Source organism: Rhagoletis pomonella, unplaced genomic scaffold (assembly GCF_013731165.1).
Source record: "Rhagoletis pomonella isolate Grant_MI unplaced genomic scaffold, Rhpom_1.0 Rhpom_scaffold_00006, whole genome shotgun sequence".
Lineage (NCBI taxonomy): Eukaryota > Metazoa > Arthropoda > Insecta > Diptera > Tephritidae > Rhagoletis > Rhagoletis pomonella.
The window spans coordinates 63032253-63054419 of NW_023458560.1; the positions used below are offsets into that span (position 1 = coordinate 63032253).

The 22167-nt window shown below is 35.5% G+C and overlaps 1 protein-coding gene and 1 long non-coding RNA gene across 2 annotated transcripts in view; both read right to left on the reverse strand.

The window, feature by feature from the left end:
• Positions 1-12071, reverse strand: part of LOC118742028 — a 135793-nt gene extending 123722 nt beyond the window's left edge. The window contains exon 1 of the mRNA XM_036473995.1: positions 11550-12071. Within this exon, the coding sequence (XP_036329888.1) occupies positions 11550-11624 (75 nt within the window). The 5' untranslated portion in view covers positions 11625-12071. The remainder of the gene's footprint in view (positions 1-11549) is intronic.
• A 5-nt stretch (positions 12072-12076) lies between these two features.
• LOC118741092 overlaps positions 12077-22167 on the reverse strand; it is a 102665-nt gene continuing 92574 nt past the window's right edge. Inside the window, exon 3 of the long non-coding RNA XR_004993224.1 lies at positions 12077-12245. This is a non-coding gene — a long non-coding RNA (uncharacterized LOC118741092). The remainder of the gene's footprint in view (positions 12246-22167) is intronic.

The following is a 22167-nucleotide window of genomic DNA, read 5'->3' on the forward strand; positions in this document are numbered from 1 at the left end:
AAAGGTAAAGTGTATTAACAATTGCAAACAAAACTCCTGTAAAGCAAAAGTAGTAACAATTGCAAAAATTGCGAAGCGAACTACAAAGAGCTTGGTAATACGCGAAAAATGTTGAAAAAAGAGGATAAAAATAATTCATAATGTTACAGCATAGAAAATTCATTTCGCTTTGGGTATGTGATTACATGTGTACATACATTAGGGTGGTTCTTAGAAAATGTGAACACAACGAATTTCAAAAAAAAAAAAATAATAATAATAAATATTGCGAAAAAACTACAAAATTTTGACTTTGACCGGCTATAACTTAGCAACTTTATGAAATTATATACATAATTTTCTATCATATGTAAAATATATGTATCAGACTTTGCCGAATTTTCGTGTTTGAAGAAAAATTAAAATATTTAAAAACCTGGTAGCGACCCATACAAATTTGTTTAAAATTTTTAATTTTCGTTTTTGTCTTGATTTTAAACGTAGAAAAAAATAAAGGGATGCCTCAAACAAAATTTATATGTTGGTGTTTTAAAGATCGCCCTAATATACATATGTCTATGAAAAGAGACAAAGCACAAAATAACAACACAGTAAAGTTAAGCGGTCCAATTAAATAATGATTGTATGAGGTTTTGTAAGAGTCGTATTATTTTTATTTTTTTATGCTTTTATTAATCATATTTTTTCCTAGGTTTATTATTCTCATACTTTTATTTTTAGTTTTTACTTTTTAAAATCTCTATACTAAACCTATACTGTTTACCTAATTCATCAAATTATATAAAAAAAATTACTTATTTTTTTGTATTTTTAAATGTTTGTATCTTTTTTACTTTACATCATCATCGTCATTTTTAACGGACTTTAAAAAAAAGGAAGTTATCAATTGATCGGAATATTTTGAAATTTTTTTATGTATGTTACCGGATAACTTTGGACCTCGTGAACCGTGGTCCCATACTAATTTGATTTAGTTCCGATCATTGGATTATAAAGAAATTAACGGTACTCTAAAAATGTTATATGAGCATTGGAAGTCGGTTGTGTGTTTTTCTTACAAATTAATTTTATGAATTTTGTCACAAAGTTTTAACTTTTGATACAATCTCTTGAAACCCTGAGAAAATTTCATTTTCGATATACTTTTTCACAATTCTTTTAATAAACAAATGTGTATTCTACTGAAAATTAAGTTCATGATTTAATTTACCGAAACAAATTTAAGCTAAACAAAATTATTTTGATATTATTAATTTTTTTTTTATAAATTTATTTTATTTTTTTTTTTTAATATTTATAATTTTTTATATATATATTTTTTTTAAACTTTATGCCAAAAAAAATGTTGCAGCTCGATAAGAATTGTTCACTAGTTTTTAAACTGCTTTCTTATCTATGTTAATTCTCGAACAAATTATGGTAAAATTTTTCCCGAGTTTTTTCCAATTCTGCCAGTTCACAAATAAATTTTTAATCATCTGGAAATCGACTCCAGCAAACTGTTCAATTCATCAAATTAAAAATTTTTTGTTCTGATTATTTCAAATTACCTATTTTGTTAAGTTTTTAAGTGTCATCACAGCAAAAAGTTTGCAGCTTAAAAAACGTTCTCACGAATTTCTAACATGTTTTTTTTTTAATTTTCACTCTCTACCTCTCAGAAAATATGTCAAGTGTGATGCAATTTTTTCCTAATTCTTCCAATTCGCAAATACATACATAAACCGCTAATGAATTGAAAATTTTAAATTGTTAGTTGAGTAACATTTTTTTCGGTTTTTACTTAAATTTTGTTTTAACTTTTAACTGAAAAAACTTCGAATTTTTTTAATTTTTTTTTGTTGATTTTAGTTTTGGCCAAATCAATTTTTCTTAATTCGGTTTATTTCATAAATTTAAAATTTTGTAGCAGAATACATTTTTTTATTTTTTTTGTTAAATTGTTTTTCGATTTTTAAGTTTAAGCTGAACAAAAACTTCTTTTTTCCTTTAATTTTAGCTGAATACATTTTTTTAATTCGGCTTGATTCTTAAAGTCTAAACGTTGTTCGTCAAATACAGTTTTTCGGTTTAATTTTAAAATTTTTTTGTTGATTTTTAAATACAATTTGAATAAAACATTGTGGTTTTTTATTCAAGTATTTTTTGCTGATTTGTAATATTTAGCTGAACACAAGTTTTTTTCAAATTTCTTTATTTTTATCACAGCAAAAAAAAATGTACACCTTGTAGAGCATTTTTCAAGAACTTTTCGTTTTTTTTACTCTAATCTCTGAAAAATTTAAATTTCAATTTATTCTTTACGGATTGTTGAATTAAATCATTTCCTAAATTTGCACAACACAAAATTCGCCAGCGTTCGTAGCGAAGCGTTAAAGCAGTGCCGAAAAGTCACTAGTCACAAGGTTTTTTAGCAAGCGATCGCCGCGTTTGCAATTTTGTAGGCGTTAGGTGGCGGTACACACAACAGGCGGCGCGGGCGCGGGCGGCACGCTGTTTGTATAGGAAAGGGGAATGGGAACGGTTTTAGTAGATTAGATCGACCGGCGCACGTACAACAAACCACTTTTCGTGTGTGAATTCGAAATGAGTCTGAGGCAAACAAACACAGGCGGCCAACTGATCGTTAATATTAGCGACTAGCAGGCAATAAGCGCCACATACTGCTGCTCCAGCCAAGCTGTGCCACCAACCAGCAGCAACGCAACGCCACCAAAAGCAGGCAGAGCAACAGAGGAGGCACCAAGTCGGCGGGCAGGCGGTCGGCGGGCAGGGAGTTGGAGGCAGCGTCAGTCAAAGAGTAGCAAACGACGCGCCACAAACGGCAACAAAAATGTATGTGAACACGAAAAAATAACAACAACACAAAATGGATGTAGATGGGGAGACAACAACAGAGCGATCACCTCTCGGACAAAACAACTGAGGAGCGGGCGACGAGCGCAAGTAAAGTTTCAAACGCCTGGTGGATGGGAAAAATGAAAATGACTATAAAAATAAAGTCGCTGCCGCAGCGAGTAAAATCCAGAAACGAACTGGAGAAAAATACAAAAAATGTTTGTAGGTATGCGTTCGCCGCAGCCGCACACAAAAGAGCAACAATGAGCGCGAAGTGGATAAACAACAGAATGGGAGAAAAAGGCGGCTATTATTGCGGAAAAGTAACAAAAGAAAGCAAAAAAGAAAAACATAAAAAATGTGGGGCTTTAATAGGCATACACACACGCGCGCACAATTGAGCCACACACACGTTTTCCACATCATCACTACCTTCACTGCGCCTTCAGTCAAGCAGAGCGCAGCGCAGCAGAGGAGAGCTGCTGTTATTGGGGTATTGGGAAATTTTAAATAGTACTAGTGTAAGTAGTGGGGCACACTCCAGAGCGCCATGATGATCGCATTAGAAAAATCGTGAATGTGTTGGGAGCAGCAAACAAACTAAAAATGGGTTCGTGTGTTCGCCATCTAACCTCTGTACAGGTATGAAGAAAGTTACGCCACAAGCACTGAGCGTTGAGAGCACACCTGCATGAAAACTCGTTCATTTCGCTCTTCCCATTTCGCTGGCGCTCAATCAAGGTTTTAAGATTTTTTTTTTGTTATGTTTCTGCGCGATCGTTTACTCATCTTTGCGCGATCAGCTGTGCGAAAATTTTTCTCCCGCTCTGGCAAAGCCTAATTTTTCTTCATTATTTCCTTTACGTATTTCTTAAATGGCATTTGTTATTGCTTTGAAAAAAATTGCTTATTATTGCAATTGCATTAATTGTTTGGCGAAATGTGGCGTGCGTTGAACTTGAATATTTAATTTAGTTGAATTGCACAATTATAAACAAATATTGAGTAATACCTATTATGTTGAGTTTTTATATGACTCCTCTAGTCTTTAGGCAACTTGATGGCAAAGATTAGTATAGATTGATATTTAAAGAAGCGATCAGCTCACCTAGTTACCGCGATGAAGGCGCTCTAATCTAATAGACCGCTCTTTAGTTACAGGGCCTCTTTGATCCACGTGTCGTTAGACAACCTCGTGATCTTCGTTATCTGAATGTACCCTTCTACATGTGGTTTACTGTACATACCCTGCAGGAAATTTAATTAAGTTGAAAGTAATTTATAAACTACTTTATCTTCAATGATAACTAATTGAAATTCTTATTATTTTACACAATACTATACTGAAATGTTGCGCAGTGCTCAGAGCTACCATTGTGATTTTTTTCATATTTTTTTTGTGAGATATATTTTCAAAAACTATTTTTTTTTTTTAAATTTGTATGTGAAAAATTTTTCAAGAAAAGAGATTTTAAAAATATTTTTTCATAGAGAATTTTGATGTGTTTATGTGTGATTTTTTTCTCCGTTCTCGAGATATTTGGAAAACTATTAAATCGAATTGTTTTTGTTTTTGTTCTGTAAAGTTCATAAAAAATGTATTAATCAAGCTAAAATTTCATATTTATTTATTTTTTATGTTTATGCATCAACCCTAAAAATTTGAAACGTTTTGGTATGGAACGCCCCATATAAGAATGGGTTTGGTAATGGATGGTATCGTGAATTCATCTTGCTAAATTGGATTTGATATCTAACCATTAGCTTCCGACATATCCATATTGTTTTCTGCATTTTTGTTTTATGAAAATAAAAAAAATTAAAAACTGGGTTTTCCAAAACTCTAAATTTATTCAAATACAAACAAAAAAAAATTACTACAAAAATCGCTTCACGAATTCCCCCGTTTAATAATTCATAGGTTAGCGTTACTTCATATAATTTTCAACAAAATAAAATCACACAAAATCATACGAAGGCGTGCAAAGAAAACGAAAGTTCAACGTGGTGTAAAATTATAGCAACGCCCACCGTAACGCTTTCCAGTGCGATGCGATGCATATGTGATGCCAGCCAAGCTGGTGTAGTCATCAGTCAACCAGGCGGCAGTCGGCGTGGAAAATGTGCGAGACTGCCAACACAAAGTGAATGCATTTTTAAAGTGTTTTTAACATCTGTTTCATTTGTTTTTTCAATGCTTTTTCTTATCTATTCATAAAATTGGCATCAATGCATTTACGCCCCCTCAATTGTAACGAGAGACAGGTGCCTGAACTTTTATTGCTCGTTTCGGTAATTTTGTAATAAATAAGAAAAGTAGAGTGTGGTTTTGAAAGTGAAAATTTGCGTTGTGAAATTATGATGCGGATTTTTTTTAGAGATGGTGGTAAGATAAAGTGAAATAAAATTTAAGCAAATTGAGTGCGACAAGAAATTCGAAAGAAATTGAACTCGTAAGTGAACGAAACGATTTTAATAATGGATGTGATCTTCGAAGGCCTAATTTAGTCACCGGCAACACCAGGTTATAAATTAGCAGGAATGCAGTCAATTTTAAGAGTTTGAATCATTAAGAAAAATATCTTAAAGAGTAGATCAGCAAACTAATCAAAGTTATACCCCATTCATATCCTTAACTTTATGCCTTCTAAAGACGACCGAGAGAAACTTTAGCATGGAGCCTAAATCTACGGATTTTTACTTCGCCCTCGGTTAGTAAATGCTCACCCAGGTGTCTTTTGCGTTAGAGCATCAGAGCAGAACACCCTTCAAATATGTTCTGTGGAGTCACGATATCTGTCCTACCAAATCTGCATCGCTCCTTCGAGTTAATTCCCTGCTTAGGCATAGTGCAGCCTGCAATGTGCTGTCAGGATTCTTGTAATAATTCCTAAATTATTTTTGGCTAAGCTCATACATTCCTTAAAGCATTTTAGGTTGTATGTTCCTAAAAGTGTTTTGAGTTGCTCTAGACCTGGTATATTATTCCAATAGCCATTTCTTTGAGCCTCGTCCTCTAAGCGGGCCAGGGCATAGAGTGCCCCTATTCCTGAGCCACCGAAAGCCTCTGGGCCGATGAAAAGGATTGATACTCCTTTCTTCAAGAGTTTATCAACAATCTCCTTTACTTCAAAACACCCGGGATTAACATCCCTAGTGCGTACTATACTCTTGGCTGGATGCCTTACATAAGGTGATATTTAAGGGAAAGAATTACCTACAGTACTGCCGTCGGACATGTGCGCCTCGCTTCCCGTTGATGTTTGATAAAAGACTGTCTCAATGTTGCTGAAGTAGTTTTCGAAACCCAAGCCTCACCCCTCAAGGTCACATCCATTAGTACAGCTATCATAGTGCACATCGATCTCAGGATATTTTGGGCTAAAGTTTCTATGGCTTTTTGTATAAAGAAGGGTATACGTACAGGACAATTCTGGTTAAGATAGTAAAAACTCTTTCATAAGACAAATGAAATACAGATGGCAAGATGTTAATCTAGCATAAAAGTCGTAGTAAAAGAGATCTCTCATTCACCACTTGTTGTGAAAAATTTCTTCCTTTTTGTCATTAAATAAAAAAAAAATTAATTGAATTTAATTTTTGAAAACTTGTTTTATGCATTTTTTTCTTTTTTTACTTAGTAATTTTTTCCCTGAATTTAATTTTCTTTTAAATTTTAGATGTTATTGATTTTAAAAGCATAATATTTTTTTAATTTCATTTAGTTTTTTGGATATATTTTTCCCCTTTATTTTTTGTCTTTTGTAATATAATTTATTTTTAAATTTTTAGATTTTAGAAATTAAAAATTTTTTTTTTTAATTGTATTTATTTATTAAGTACAATTTTCTTCTTTTTTGATTCAATTAATTTCTTTTTCTAATTAAAGTTTTAGATTTTATTGTTTTAAAAAGAAAAAAATTTAAAAATAATTTAATTTAAAAAATTAAATTAAATTTAATTTCATTTAATTTTTAAAAATATTTTTACTTTATTTTCGCTTTATCTTATTTTCTGTTATTTTTCATTTTGGTATAATTTCCCCTTGTTTATTTGTTTTTATTGTTAAAAAAAGAAAAATATATATTTTTTAATCGAATGTAATTTAAACAGTATTGCTAAACGGCGAACAGCACAACTCTAAGACCTCCTAGTTGGCAAATCTTTCAATTATTTAGTCTTTCGAAAGACAGTAAGTAAAGAGATTTCAAGAAAGTTGCCAGAATTGACAATTGTCTTACGAAAGACTTTTGTGTGTTGAAAGACAGTTGCCAGATAGATAAAATAGAGACAAACAGTCCCTCATGATGTTTTCGCGGTGTGGCAGTCGGAGACACTCAACCTGCTTCGAGAGCACCAAGGGTAAGGTAATGCCGTCTACCTTAGAGGCTTTGTAGCGATCTAACTAGTCCCACATTCGTCCGATTGATCACCGGATGAATCGCTTTTTTGCAAGCTTCCACTCAGATGGAGAAGATCTAAACTCTCGGCACTGCGTCTTCTGTTCATTGGGAGTAGGCAGAAAGCAAGGCGGGTGCATTCTTCTTCCCAGTTATTGTTCTTATTGCTCGCCTGGTTTCTATAGTACATCTGGATAAGGCTTTGTGAAGATTTGCAGTTGTAGGAGTAGGCGGGATATCCCTCTAAGAAGGTTCTAAAACTATGCTTCTTCTACAAGGATTAATACAAATTAAACTGCTAATTTAAATCACTTGTCAACAATAAATTGTAACAAAAAAAAAGGTATTTCCTCTAGCACATCTACAACGATTGCTTTATGGAACAAACCAAGTAATCTATCACAGTTTTCATTTTTCTTGACAGAAAGTCGAACAGTCGCAATTGCCATTGGATGAGGTATCAAGGCAAATCCGTAACCAAACACGTTTCACCTCGGCGTACAACACAACGACACTTACATACGTATGCGGCCAAAGGTATTTGGATTTGCAGCTGACAATTGAGTTCAGTTTGTTGTCAAAGAGAAAATTGCCATTAAGTGTTGCACATTGCAAGCGGCAGGCGATCAAGCAGGCGATGATGAATTCAGCAACAGCAATAACAACAACAAAAAACAACCGACAATACAACAATGTTGTCGATGCTGACGATGTCGACGACAAAAGGAGACAATTGCAATTTTATCGCACCATTTATTTGCCAAAGCCAATACTTTTCTCGTAGTTAGTTAGCGGCACACAAGAAGTCTTGGAGATTGGATTGGAAAAAGTTGTCTAACAACGACAGTTCCGTCGCTGCCGTTGGTGAAAGACAAGGCAATGCAAGGCAAGACAAAACAAGAGACCAACAACAACAACAACAACAGCGAAGTGACAAATAAAACAACAAAAGCAATAATAATAGTTGTGGCATAAACGCACAAGAAACCCAGTTAAATAAATCAAAAACAGCAGCAGCACAGCACGCGGGAACTCAAATCAATGTGTGATCGACCATCCAACAATGGGACAGACAAATGAACGGTAATGTAGCTGGTTGCAATGCCTAGAACAAAAAAATATCAACAAAGCTAAAGATAAAAAGCCAAGTTTATTAAAAATATGTAGCGAAAAAAGCGCACAAATGCGTATAAATTTCTAACCATTGTGGATTTCCGTATGCCATATAAAATGCTCCGTACGTACGTACATACGTATTTGCATTTCATATTAAACTCATTTGAGTGCATTGGCATTCGCCGCATTAGCAGTTGGACGCAAAGAATTGTGTGGTTTATGGGGGAAGGAGGTGCGGAATGGCAGCAACAGTAGTTAGATGATAGTGGCAACAGCAGCAGCAGAAGCGAGCGCTTAGCGTCTTCACAAAGCCTCCATCTAAAAGACGAGCGAGCGGTGGCACTTTTTGCATGCAAAGAATTCAATGAAAGGAGAAAATTCTTAATCTTGTCGATATTGCGGTTTAATAATAGTTAATGGCAATTTTCTGCTGTTTTTTAATATAACTTTATTAATTCTAATGTCATTTAAATGGGAAACGTCTGAAAGTTTATTAGATAGTTAGAAAATAATAATTAAAAGCAGACAGCGTTTTTACTGAATGCAATTTTGTCTCCGTTGTTACTTTTATGTTGTGGTAATTCAATTGAAATTTTTCTCATGTAATAAAAGTGGCAAATATGTACGTAATCATGGGCTTCTATAAAAGTGAACGACGTAAAGACTTGTTTTCACTGCGCCATATATTGACCTTTTTGCGATAGATTTTATGTTGACTTGCTTCACGTCATTTCACTGAGTGACTGAGTTCCACTTCAAAAAAAAAACTGAGGCTGTCGTCCCTAACCCTATCCCTATCTCTATCTCTATCTCTATCTCTATCTCTATCTCTATCTTTGTCTTTATCCTTATCCTTATCCTTATCCTTATCCTTATCTTTATCTTTATCTTTATCTTTATCTTTATCTTTATCTTTATCTTTGTCGTCATCTATTTCGCTTTGTAGTTGCCTATGACTGCGTCTTTGTCTTTGTCTTTATCTCTGTGGTTATCTTTATACCTATCATTATCTGTGTCTTCGCCTACATCCTTGTCTTTGCCTATGGGCAAGAAGGAGCATCAAGTGTGGGAGAAATCGGCCTGCTGCAAAGGTAAATAGAAGCACGATTCCAAGTATGTAATCCACCTGAGACTCATCGCAAAAGCCAAGGAGGGCCAGAGTAGTTATTAAGTATCTCGATCGCTAGAGGAATGGGGAACAAGGAATCTGCTGAGACTAACCAAACATGCCAAAAATCTTTTCATAGGATTATTAACCGCACGGAAACATGGTAGCTAAGTTCGGTGGCCAGTATACAGATTTATGTATGCCGAGGAACAGAAAGTGCTTCTTTCGAGAACGTCTAACACTGTATGGAATGCGGTGTAGACTTCTGATGAAACATTTCTCGAAGGCAGCCGCCGTGGCAGAGTAGCTAGAGGTGTGCATACTACCCAGTAGGATCCATCCAATTAAGTTTCAGGCAGAAAACTCGAAGTATATTTCAGCCACAACAGAGCTTCTCGTAAAAAACGTTATGCCGTTCGCGACGTTAAAACTGTAGGTCCTTCCATTTGTGCGATCCCAGCAACCGGCTCATCACAAATTAGAGGAGAATCTCGGTAAAGAACTACATAAAATGTGTAAAGTAAAATGTTGCAGTTGTCTGGGCCTCTAAACTAAAATATTTCTTCGAAGACCTAGACAGCTTAGAGGCCGCCTTACAAGAGCGTCTACCTTGATTCGGCAAAATATAAGGCTGATTTTAGGACATGTAGGTACAGTTTGCTGGAAAATCCCCGAGCCTCTGCGTCCACCTTGCGTGTAGTATTTACAAGAACAGTCCCTATAATCTTACTTGAGCTCAAACTTAACGTAGTGCACAGATATGTCAGTACGACGGTGAGAAGCTGATACTGTGGATGCATCGGTAGCTGATAACAGTTTATATTAGAAGAAAGTAGAATTGAAATTTTTGTGACTGGGCTATGGTCAAGCCAAACTATGAGAAATTCTGAGATTTAGACCGATTTTTGTGGAACTATGTGAAGTTCTAAATTGTGCTTACAAGGTCTTGCCGAGTGTTTTGGGTATTCACAATACGCCCAATCTTGGAAAAGGTTAAAGAAAAAGAATCAGTGCAAATCCTATTGCAAAACCTATTTGTCGACTTAAAGGCAGCTTTCAACAGCTCGTAAAATGGTCCTTTAAGCCGCGATGCCTGAATTTGATATTCCCGCAAAATTTATATGGCCGTGTAAAATTCAATTCGAATTTTGAAGGAGTAGTCCCAGCGATCCCTGATTAGTTTGAAAGATGAAATTGAAGGAGTTTGAGGTCATACAAATTTTCATTCTTGCCGTGTCACAAAACCAGCCAAAATTTAAATTTCTTCCAAACTTTCGCAAACGATATCTGCTGCCATTTCTCTACCGATTCCCATTTCTTTGCCTTTCCAGATTGACAAATAAACTGCTTAGCTTGCCGCTGCTCTGGACATTAAATTCACTGCTTATTGAATTTGTTTGGAAGCTTTTTGCTTGCCCAGGCAAGGCAAGCACTACCAAAGCTATTCTCCAACTTAGGAGTCGACGCTAATAAGATGAACATTCTGGAAGATGGAGAACTGGCCGGTGGCTATTTCAGAATTTAAGCTATTCGATCGTGTCCCCAGGTTGTATACTCCTTTAATTGTTAGACGAGTGTTGGTGAATCAAAGACGAACGAGACCTTCTAAAACTTATCGAGCCGCATCCTTACAAAGAGCCTCAATATCAAGATAAGCAGCGAGAGTTTACCGGGTGTGCTTAGCTCAGCGGTTAGCGTTGCTGACTTTGCAAATCGATAATGCTGGCTCGATCTCTAGAAGTCTAGAAAATAAATGTGATGAGAAGATGTTGTGATCTCTGAAATAACATTGGAGTACGAAAAATTTTCCCAATTTACATAATATGTACATGATGATACACAATGTTCAAAGAGAAGCATGCTGATAGTCCTATCTTTCTTGCATTCAACGCCTACCTCAATACTGTGATCTTTAGTGGTCATAAGCGACATTTAAACGCCCCTTTTTAACTCTTTCCAAGCAGAAAAAAATTGTAAAACCATAAAAAAACATGGACTTGATAAATGTATTGTACTTACAGATGTATACACAAATGTTCATGTACATATATACATATGTACATGTATGTATGCATTTTTGTACTCACCCGATCGACAAGTTGCTCATCGTTTCGTCGGCGACGCGCTGGAGCGCGTACAATGCGCCCATCTGTGGAATCCATTGTTGGCTAGCCCAGTTCCTCCTCTATTTGGCTCTTGCTTGCTGTTTGCTGCTGGTGCTTTGGTGTATTCACTACGTCGTCGTTTTCACCGTTTGGAACTTATATCGTGTTCTCTTATATGATCGTGTGATTTTGTGATGATCCACAAGCAGCATGTACGTGTACAATACACAAACCACACACCAAGCAGCCAAGCAGCTTTCAAATTACTTCGCGTACACTGCTTTATCGACGTTCACTAAGCTAAGGTTTGTGTCACTGCTAATAACGGTTGTTATCATTTCCAGCAAGTGGTTCCAGGTAAAGCTGTCTACTTCCACGATCGGCTGGCGTGTGGAACATGTGTTGAGTTATATTTCTCCAGCTTAATAAGTTCCAATTGATTTTAGAATTCACCTCTCGCTTTTTATTGTTTTATTGGGTTTACATGTCATACTTTTTGATATTATTTTTAAACAAATTTTTGTGAAATTTTTTACTTTTTTCTTTTATTGTTTTTTGAAATTTCTTGGCAGCCGTATATTACCACTAACTACATTTTTGGCATCAACGTAAAACTTCGACTTCTTTGTTAACCTTCAAATATCGTTCTTAGTTGGAAGCAGTCGTTGGAGCGGGAAGCTAAAAGAACAAAGAACAGAATAAAACGATTTTTATGAGCCTTGACTTTGACTAATTAATTAATTGCAGTAAAAGAAGGGAATGTTGGATGAGTAAATACGCGTAGTTTATACAGAGCTTTTTGTTTAAATGTACCTATATATATATTTGTATGCATCATTGACATATATATATATTTTTGTATAAATGTACATACATTCATATGTAAGTAGTTATCATATATGTAAGTAATCGAAGTAAAGGTTGTTGTGATTTATGACTCAATCGAAGATCGCAAAGATTATTGACCTAACTATTAAATCTTGGAAAATTGTATGCACACAAAAATATTTACCATTAATTAATTAATTAATAATTTTTAAACGGTCTGAAATACTTCAAAACTTGAAAATAGTTACACAATTTAGATTGTAAATATTCTCTTTAGTATGAGACAAAAGAAATGGGACACCAAAAATATTTACTTTATGATTAGACAAATCTGGGCAGTCTCGATTTATTTTTTTTTTTTTTTATTTCGGAACACAAACTGCGCTGATAACGATTTGAAGAAACCCACTTACACTGAGAAATATATTTATTTAGTTTAGGTCAGCCAGTCACTGGAAGAGTGGATGAAATAATGCAAATGGTTGAACAAGCAAAGCATGCAAGCTGTCAGCAGATAGAGGAGGCAATCCAGACCATACACATCTTTGAAGACTCAGAACAAAGTGTGGAAACTTGATTGGGAAGTTAGTTTTAATGCATACGCACGTATAACGCAGATCTTGCATACATCCGAGTTTCATTTGCTTCGGTTTCTGATGGTAACAAATTGGACGAGCGAAGAGCCGGTGCAAATCACTTGGCCAAGTTTTTCGCCGACAAACTACAGAAGTTCTTTTCCGATGGAATTATGAACTTACCCGAAAAATTGAAAGGTTATAGATAAGAATGGCCAATATGTACACACTTGATTAAAATACATTTTCAATAAAGAAAACTTTTTCAAAAATTTAGCCAAAAATCCGCATGGACTTTTCATATGACCCAAAACAAGGTGTTCTTTATTTCAATTAAACAAAAAAAAGGGACCTTCAACGAGGAAATCGAGTTCCCAAAGAAGACTCGAAACAGCCGGACCCAACTCCGATCGGACTACTACAAATTCAGAATAAATTGCAGACACAGTAAGAAATTGTTGAAATTGTATTAAATTTAATAGCTGTTTTAGGTTTCATTCTCCTGTTCATCGAGCTGTTTCAATGATCCTTTAATCCTTAGAAAAACGCATTAAATTTAACAACTTTTTTAGGTTTAATTCTCCTGTCCATCGAGCTGTTTCAATGATCCTTTAATCCTTAAAAAAACCGGAGCAGAAGCGCAAAAATTTTTCCGCCGTTGTATTCTATACAAGGCTGGAACGCCATCGGCGATTGTCAAGTATGCCGATTGCTGTCACTGTCAGAGTTTCCAGCTGATCGTTGGCGATCACAATCTAAAGTAGTGGTAGAAAAGCTCTCTCTTGAGGGGCATATCTACTGAATTTTCTCTTTGAATGAAAGCGCTGCCCACTCTGCCGTAAAAGATTTGTTGCAAAGTGTGCGTTAAATACACCTGTCAAGGTCGACATCGACTTGCGATTTATTTAGTGTGTTTACGACTGCCTCAAGCAGAACGTTATTGAAAGCCTTTCGGTAACTCCGCGTTAATCCGATTATACCGATCTGCCCTTGCAGTAGGTATGCTGATTTGTTGAGCTTTTAAAATGAACGAGGAATGATTAATTGGTCTGAAATCTTTATAGGAAGCGTGCTCGATTCCAGATTACTTGGGAACAGATTGGGCCACTCCTCACCACTGCCCAATACCATGATTTCCCGATCATCCTTCAGATGCTTAAACTTCGAGGAGCCACGGCTGTCATCCACATTATTGCATAAGTTTCTCGAAGAATACGCTTAGATTCATTTATCTCGCTTGTAATTTCCAAGTCCAATTTATACAATTCCCGTCGGACCCTTATTTTTTCCTGCTAGCTCCTCTCTACGTCACCTTTCAACCGTTATTATGAACACCACAACTAACTCGTCGATCGACCATTCTAATAAATTTCTGCCACTACTTAGTGGGTGTAACCAATAGAATATACGGCTGCCTAATTCAGTATAGATCCAACCCCAGGTATGTTTAAAGAAAATTTCAAGAGCAGGTATCATTAATGTCAGCAATATACTTCTGTAAGACGCCCAACAATTGTATAGAGGCGCTTTCTCTGTAGAAGGTCTAGGCATCTCAGTAGACAATTCGCAAATTCTAGTCCGTTTTCTGGTGGCAGAGATAATCAGCCTTTCTGCAGGTCAATATCTGAAGCTGGATTGATCTTTTCACTGTTACTGGAAACGATATTATTTAAGTGAAAAGACATATACATACATATTTCGTATTCAATAATGCTAAATGGCATTTGAGAAACAGAAAGTCATACACGTTTTGCGACGAGTGATCGATAGTTCATTACCCTTGGTTACCGCCCATTATTTAATTTTTTCAATGTCAAAGTAAATTTTTTGACGCAGGGTGCACCTTTCAATGTCTGATTACGCATAAAGTGAGTAGCTGGTAAATATAAAAAAGTGCATAGTGAGTAGGTAAGTGAAACAATTGTACATTACTAATTCTTCATACATAATTTGATCTCCGAATTTACCAAGAAACGGTTAAGTCAAGCAATCATGTTTACCTTAAAAAAAACATTGTTTTGATCGAAAGTTATGCCCTGGATTTGGCCTAACAATAATCACTCAAAGACTAAAAAATATATAATTATAAGGAACTGAGATGCTATTATATCAGATGAGACAGCCGGGATTTTCTTAATATGAGATTATTTTTCCACTCTCTTTATGAGATCTTCGTGACGTCAAAACTTCTACTGTACTGATAATGCCATGAAAGGTGACAGAATTAATTCAAGTCTGATATATAAAATTCACGTTTTAGTTTGTCCACTTCAAGATCTTTGGAAAAATCTAAATACAGCAAAAAATTCATGTATTTATGCTACGAATCGTCATATTCAATATATTCGAATAAATGAAAAACCATATTCATTTTTCCCATGGCTTGCATCTATTTACTTTGTAAAAAAAAAAAACAGATTTATTTCCTCTCAACCAACAACATTCCATGAAAATTTATTGCTCTTAGCAAACGTAGTGAAATAAATATTCCAAAAATTATCTGCGGTAGAAGTGAAAATTCTGCTCAAATATTTAATATTCTTCACATTCTAAAACTGAAGTGTTCACAGGCAGTACCATTCAATCGTTCGAAACTCATCAATACAGGTTGACCTATTAAATTTCTAAAGAAGTGCATACAATCTAAAGTAAATAGGAAATTACCAAAGAGCAGGGAGAATAGCTGGCGGTGACATTCAAAAAAGAGAACTTAAACAAAACTGCATACACTCACAGGTCGTCGTATTCTGTATTGAAAAAGATTCCCTGTAGGAAAAATTTGGATTGATGAGATAAATTTCTTTTTGATAGGCTAGGTAAACGGAAGTTTAAATAACATTTGAGGTGATTGGACCGGAACTTAATAGATTACAATACAATAGAAGTTATATCTCTCGATCGTCAAGAGAAGAGACTAAATTCTGCTTGTTTATAGTATTTTTATAACATCCAAGTTCCATAAATGTATATGTATGTATGTATATTCAGAAGAAAATTGTGTTGAATTGGTTACGCTTGGTTTGCTTTCTGCTTTTTAGTAAAACTGTTTTCTTCACACTATCTTTGAACTAATCAAAGTTGTTTGCCTAGATGTACGGTGACCAGATTTGTGTAGACAAAAATCGGGGCATTTCTAAAGCATCGAAACCGAACATACAATTTTGTTTTTAGAATAAAAAGACATAACATCATTTCATACAGTTTTCTTTCAAACAAAGCAAAGAGAAAAACGTCCCGATTTTTACAAAATATTCAGCGGGACAATTTTCTCAAAATTGGGACTGTCGCGCCAAAATCGGTACGAACGGTCACCGTACCTATAAGTTAAAATTAACATTGCTAACAGCTAAAACTCTATTCAAAGCCATTTATTTTTATTTTTATATTTTTCAAGACAAAAATGCAATGTTTCGATAAGGAAGTATAGTTGGTAGTTTTATTCTTCTGTCAAAAACCTTTTGAAGCCTTCCAGCTGAAAGGGTTGAATGTGCCTACACAGAAATTTTATCAGGGTGCAGGTCGCTAATGCATTTGCCGATCCCCAAGGAGCATTGCGCGCACGCGAACCTTTTACAAGATCTTTTATAATATTAAATTATTATTTTCAAGAACATTAATCTTTGGAAGTCTCTAAAGAGTTTATGCTTGGAAGATTTTACCAAATGGCCCCTGTCAGCCATATTTGAAAATATTCAGCCTCTAAAGGTAACAACTGCGATTACGCAATTTTGTTCCTGCAGGGATTCAACCGCAAAGCAGCATTCTGAAGGTTTGGCAAGTGAGATATTTTGGCCGAGTACTTACTGTACATGTGCAGAAATTGTGCCAAATAATGAATGAGTATTGAGGAACGCTTGTGCGGTACGTATGAGCTGGCATTGATATGTAGTAACAAGTACCTAGGGCGAAAATCGAAATGAGATTTTCAAGGTTAAACATTGGTGAATAAATAAATGAGGGAAATATTGAATGAAGCTGACAAAAAAGAGAAAATAACTAAAAAGTAGTAGTTCTTGAATAGGGCATTATAGACATTTGTCGCGTTAAGGACATTTTCTGCCAAGTGGTTGAAATAAATCAAACAAAAACGGTAAAGCAAGAAAACTAATTAAAAGCCGATGTTTGAAAATAAGATAATTACAGACAGTTATGGTTCTAAATGCTATACTATTTATGCCTATTTAGCGCTACTACATTTATGATCGCCATCTGGCCAAAGTCATAAATGGTAGGGCGCAAACCAGCTGTCATAAATTGCCGCTTCAATTTATTGCTCGACCTCAAAATGGAAATATTATTGACATTTCTGGTTAGAATTTTAATTTCCCATAATAAGCGAAGTGGAGTTATTTTAACTTGCATTTTTTGCTCGACCTCAAAATGGAAATATTATTGACATTTCTGATTAGAATTTTAATTTCCCATAATAAGCGAAGTGGAGTTATTGTAACTTGCAGAAGAATGCAGTAAAAATGGAATAAGGAATACTAGCAACTTTCACTATTCTAATCAACTAAAAGCAGCAATTAAAATGCTTCGCACCCAAAAAGGGCAAATTGCAAGTAAAATTAATAGTCAACTCTTGACGTTTTTGAATTGAGACATTTTGGTTTTTTTTTTTTCAGAAATTCCCTTAATATGTGGTACCCGTAAGTAACACTCTTTCCTACCATGTAACACACGTACGTTTTCCGTAAGCCAAAAAAGGGCAACTAAATTCTCGCGGAGTGGGTGTGGCGGTCGTGGCGAGGGTGTACTGCTTATTTTATTTATTGTTTTAACAATGTATGCTCGATTAATGTTGGTGAATGTCGCATGCCGGAATGCCGGTACGCCGAATTAGGCAAAGTGTATGTCCGTGTGTCGTCTGAGCTACCGCCGCACAGTGGCCCATGAGTGGTAAAGTTTATATTTGTGATGGTCAGATTTACTAGCCATTTTATTTATATTATATTTATTACTTATACTAAACCCTTCAAAAGATTGAACAGAAAATAAAATTTCAAATTTGAAAACTAAGTCAATAAAGCCACGGGACTGAAGTCAACTGAAGCGCCTCACTCCAAAATTGATTCAAGTAAAAAACAATCGATTATAGCATTAAAAATTCCTTAACAATTCTTATTTTTAACCGATGAGTGACGCCTTTTGAAACCCAATACTCATTGAATTCGCTCGAAACTTGTTATTCGGGGGTTTTTTGGGTCCCTGATTACACCGCCACACAAAAAAAAAAATTGAGTGCAAAAAAATACCACTTCGTAGGCTCTCTTCATTATGGGTTATCTAAAGACCTCTAGGTGGTCCTATCTCGGGATTGGTTCATATGATTTCGAGAAAATTCGATCAATTTAAGAAAAAAAAAACATTAATGTTTGATCCGCCATTTTGGATCACTCATTTCAAAATTTTTAAAATATAGTCAATATTTCTGTATGTATGAAGAGTCACTCAATCCGAATCAATGGCAAGAATAAGCGAAATTTCATTTAAGTCCAGAAAAACCAAACAGGCCCATTTTTTGGCATTTTTCTTGATTTATGTTCATAAAAATTACATATGAAAAATATACTTGCGCCACAAAAACTTCTAATAATTTTTTCCCAAAAAATGTATGGCGCTCTCCCACTATGCGCCGGCATACTGCGTGCGCGCCCAGGGGCGTTTTGTTTTTTTTTTTTTTTAATTAAATGCAACTTTGTGACAACTTTATAAAGCTAACAAATATTGGTAAGTACATGAATGTGCTTTGCCAACGCCATGCTATGAGTATTGTGTGTGTGTGTGTGTGTGCGTAATTAAGTGCAGCACAAGGCGTAACACGCAATGATATTTGGACACGCAATCGCAAATGAAGAAGGGGCGTTTTTTGGCGTTTGGTATCGTTGAGCAGAAAATTTTTAGACTTTACAAGGAACTTTTGGTTATTCTGCTTTTTATACCGCCGCATGACGACACTGACTTTCTCATCGAAATTATGGCCCTTCATCCAGGGTTTTGGATTGTTGATCCCTAAGCTAGTTGTGGCGGCATTCTGCTATCTGAGTATGGCTATGGTGATACTCAGGAGATATGACAAGAACACACTTGTACGTCCGAAAAAGGCGACATTGGGACGACACCAAACATTGGTTCTTCCTCGGGTAGTAGCACAGCAATGCTGCAATGCAGAGTCTGCATAGGCGAAACTACCTCCCTTTGCTGATTCGAAGATAGCCTGGACGGTTGGAATCTCGAGGAAGAGGGTTTCAGACTTTTAAGACTAAAGCCTTTAGGCTGCTGTGATGTTTGGATGATACCGACATTTGGAGGTGCCTTAATGTAAGACACGTCGTTTGCGGTAAAGAACTGCGATCCAATTCCAGAGCAAATAAAGACCTATGGCCAGTGGCGCGGGCGCGTCACAGTCGGCTCTTAAGTAACTTACATACGTAGGTTACAGAAATGGAAAGTATTCTCAAAAAGAGGCCCCGGACTGTAGCTGCGCTAAATATTGAAGGATTTTTTCCGATTTGACGAACTATTGGGGTTATATCCGTTTGGAGAGGACCGAGGAATCATACCCGCAATTCTGATATAACTGAAGGCACACATCAACACTAAGCGGGTCGTCAACTATGGATTTCAGAAGGTATTCTGCAGCGTCTTCTAAGGCGATGCTAAGAAGCATGTCGTTCCATGAAAGAGGAAACCCCCGGGGGTAAAAGCTAGTTGTAAAAAAAAAATTCCCCCTTCACAAACCACGCTTTATCAAAAGCTAACCAATTCGCCATCTAACTACAAGTACTTAAGTCTATGCATAACATTATTTCAGCACCAGTTTTGCCACTCTTGCGCACTAATAATTCTTTTGCTATTTTTTAAATTTTCAACAGCTTATTGTCATAATACTTGCCATTTGTTTATTAAAAAGTACACAAATATTTTTCACATGTTTTAACGCCAACAATCAACATTTTGTCTTTATGATGTTGGCGCTTACAAATACGGATATTCGTAGAAGAACCCTGAAGCGAAAAACCAAACCAGTCAGTAAAAATACCAGTTCATTAACTAGTATGAGCTAAAGCGATGGCCTACCAGTTCGAAAATTTTTTTAAGTTAAAAAATTTTTGTTATTTTTTCATAAAAATATGGTGCATGCCTCAATCATAACCATATAAATCAAACTTTCAAACTCTATACAGAGCTTAGAAAAATTTTAAAAATTTTCATTAAAATTTTGAGCTTTTTATTCGGATTTTTTTTTTATAATTTTTTAAGTATGCAGTTTTGTAGCCCAATAAATGTTAGTGTAAGTGCAAGTTTTGAGCGACTGCAAAACCCCGTTAATTTTTGAGATTTTTTTTTTTTGTGACAGTGAAAAAGCTTTTTTCCATACAAGCATGAATTATGGAAGAAATGCGCAATACCACTTGCAAGGAAAATTAAAAAAATCGACGCCAGTTTTTATAAATTGCACTTGTTATATGAAAAAAACCCGCAAAAGCCGTCAGCAAAAAAAAAATATATTAAATATACCCAAAATAATTCTAAAAAATCAGATTAAAAAGTTAAAATTTTTAATGAAATTTAAAAAAAAAATTCTAAGCTCTGTATAAAGTTTGATTTATCTGGTTTTGGTTAAAACTGCATTACTGCTCCCCACTGTATGTAAAGAAATACTTGCGCCATAAAAATTAACTGAAAAAATTTTTTTTTCTTTTAAAAAAAAAGAAAATCTAAAAATTACAATAAAAAACCGAAATCAAAAAGCACCTTAAAACAAAAAGAAAAAAATCCCTGCCCAAGGACTTGAACCTCGAATCTCAGGAATGACACGCTAGTGCATGGCATGTCGGCCAATGGGGCTGTTGGAGCGTCGCGAGCAAAATTACATACTTATTCCTTTCACTGGGGATAAATTGGGCGACTATCCCATCAACTGGTATGATGCTACTCGAATTTCAACTGGTAGTTGCTGATGCATAGCCAAATAATTGATATCGTCAAGTTAAAAATATTAGTCGCTAACATTGCAAAAGGATAGGCTAAAAGGCAAACTGGTAGCATTCTAGTTCACAATGGGTAGCTTTCCCTGCCGGGTACATAACTACTACATACATATGTACTTATATATGTGTGTGTAGTTAAGTCTAATGGTAAGTTCTCTGCTAACCAGATTACCTAGAAAGGCAATGGATAGGACGCAGAGCAAGAGGCTAGAACACCCATTGTGGAAGTAGCCAGCAGCGCTTAGCAGGTCTTATATAAGCTCTCTAGCGCGGCACTGTTGTGTAATGGGTACATACATACGTGTTTATAGTTCTCTATATAAGTATGTATGCCAGCTTTGCTTTTGTTCGTGCGTTCCAACCCGCCCGTCAGCGATGCTGGCTGTTCGTGCGTTCCCATTAGCTAGTTCGCTCCATTTCAGGGCCTCTTTATGACGCTTTATATGTGTTGCATGCGACTTGCATTTCACCGCTGCTAAATGTTTGCTTTTTTATGATTTTCTATTTTTTTTTATTTTTTTTTTTATTTTTATTTTTATTTTTATTTTTTTGTTCTAATTTTTTCCAACACATTCTTTTATTATTATTATGTATTACTCAGTTTGTGAGAAATGCGCAATAATTTAATTTAAAACTAACGGCACGACTAGCTACTTACCCACACGACTAACGGGGCAGGCACAGGCAGCTTTGCTAAATTATGCACTAATTTGCCACTAAAGTGAACACATATGAAATGTGATATTCATATGGAAATTTGAATGGGTAGCTGGTGGTGTGTTTGCAAAAGAAGGTAGAATGTTCTATTTTCTGCTGCTTTGCGACAGATTATTTTCTATGCAACTACTACTACTGGAATTTTTTTGCAGAAATGGTTAGTCAAAAGTGGTAGCTGCAACTATGGGCGTCCCCGCTCATTACCCATGCCCCTGCCCAAGGAATGTCTTTTTACTTGCTTAGATGTTAAGTGCACCCATATACACCGATTTTTTACTTTTATATATTTTTTCTGCTGCATCCACTTGTCACCAAAAATGTTTGCTTACCCCTCTACAGTACTGCTCAATTCCAACACTTTTCACACAAATTCATCTGCACGTTTGCATACTTTTAGAATACACGGTTTTGTAATGGCAGTTGGTGTGCTCAGTCAACACACAACACTTGACATTGTTGTACTCAGGTGGTGGTGAAGGTGGCGGC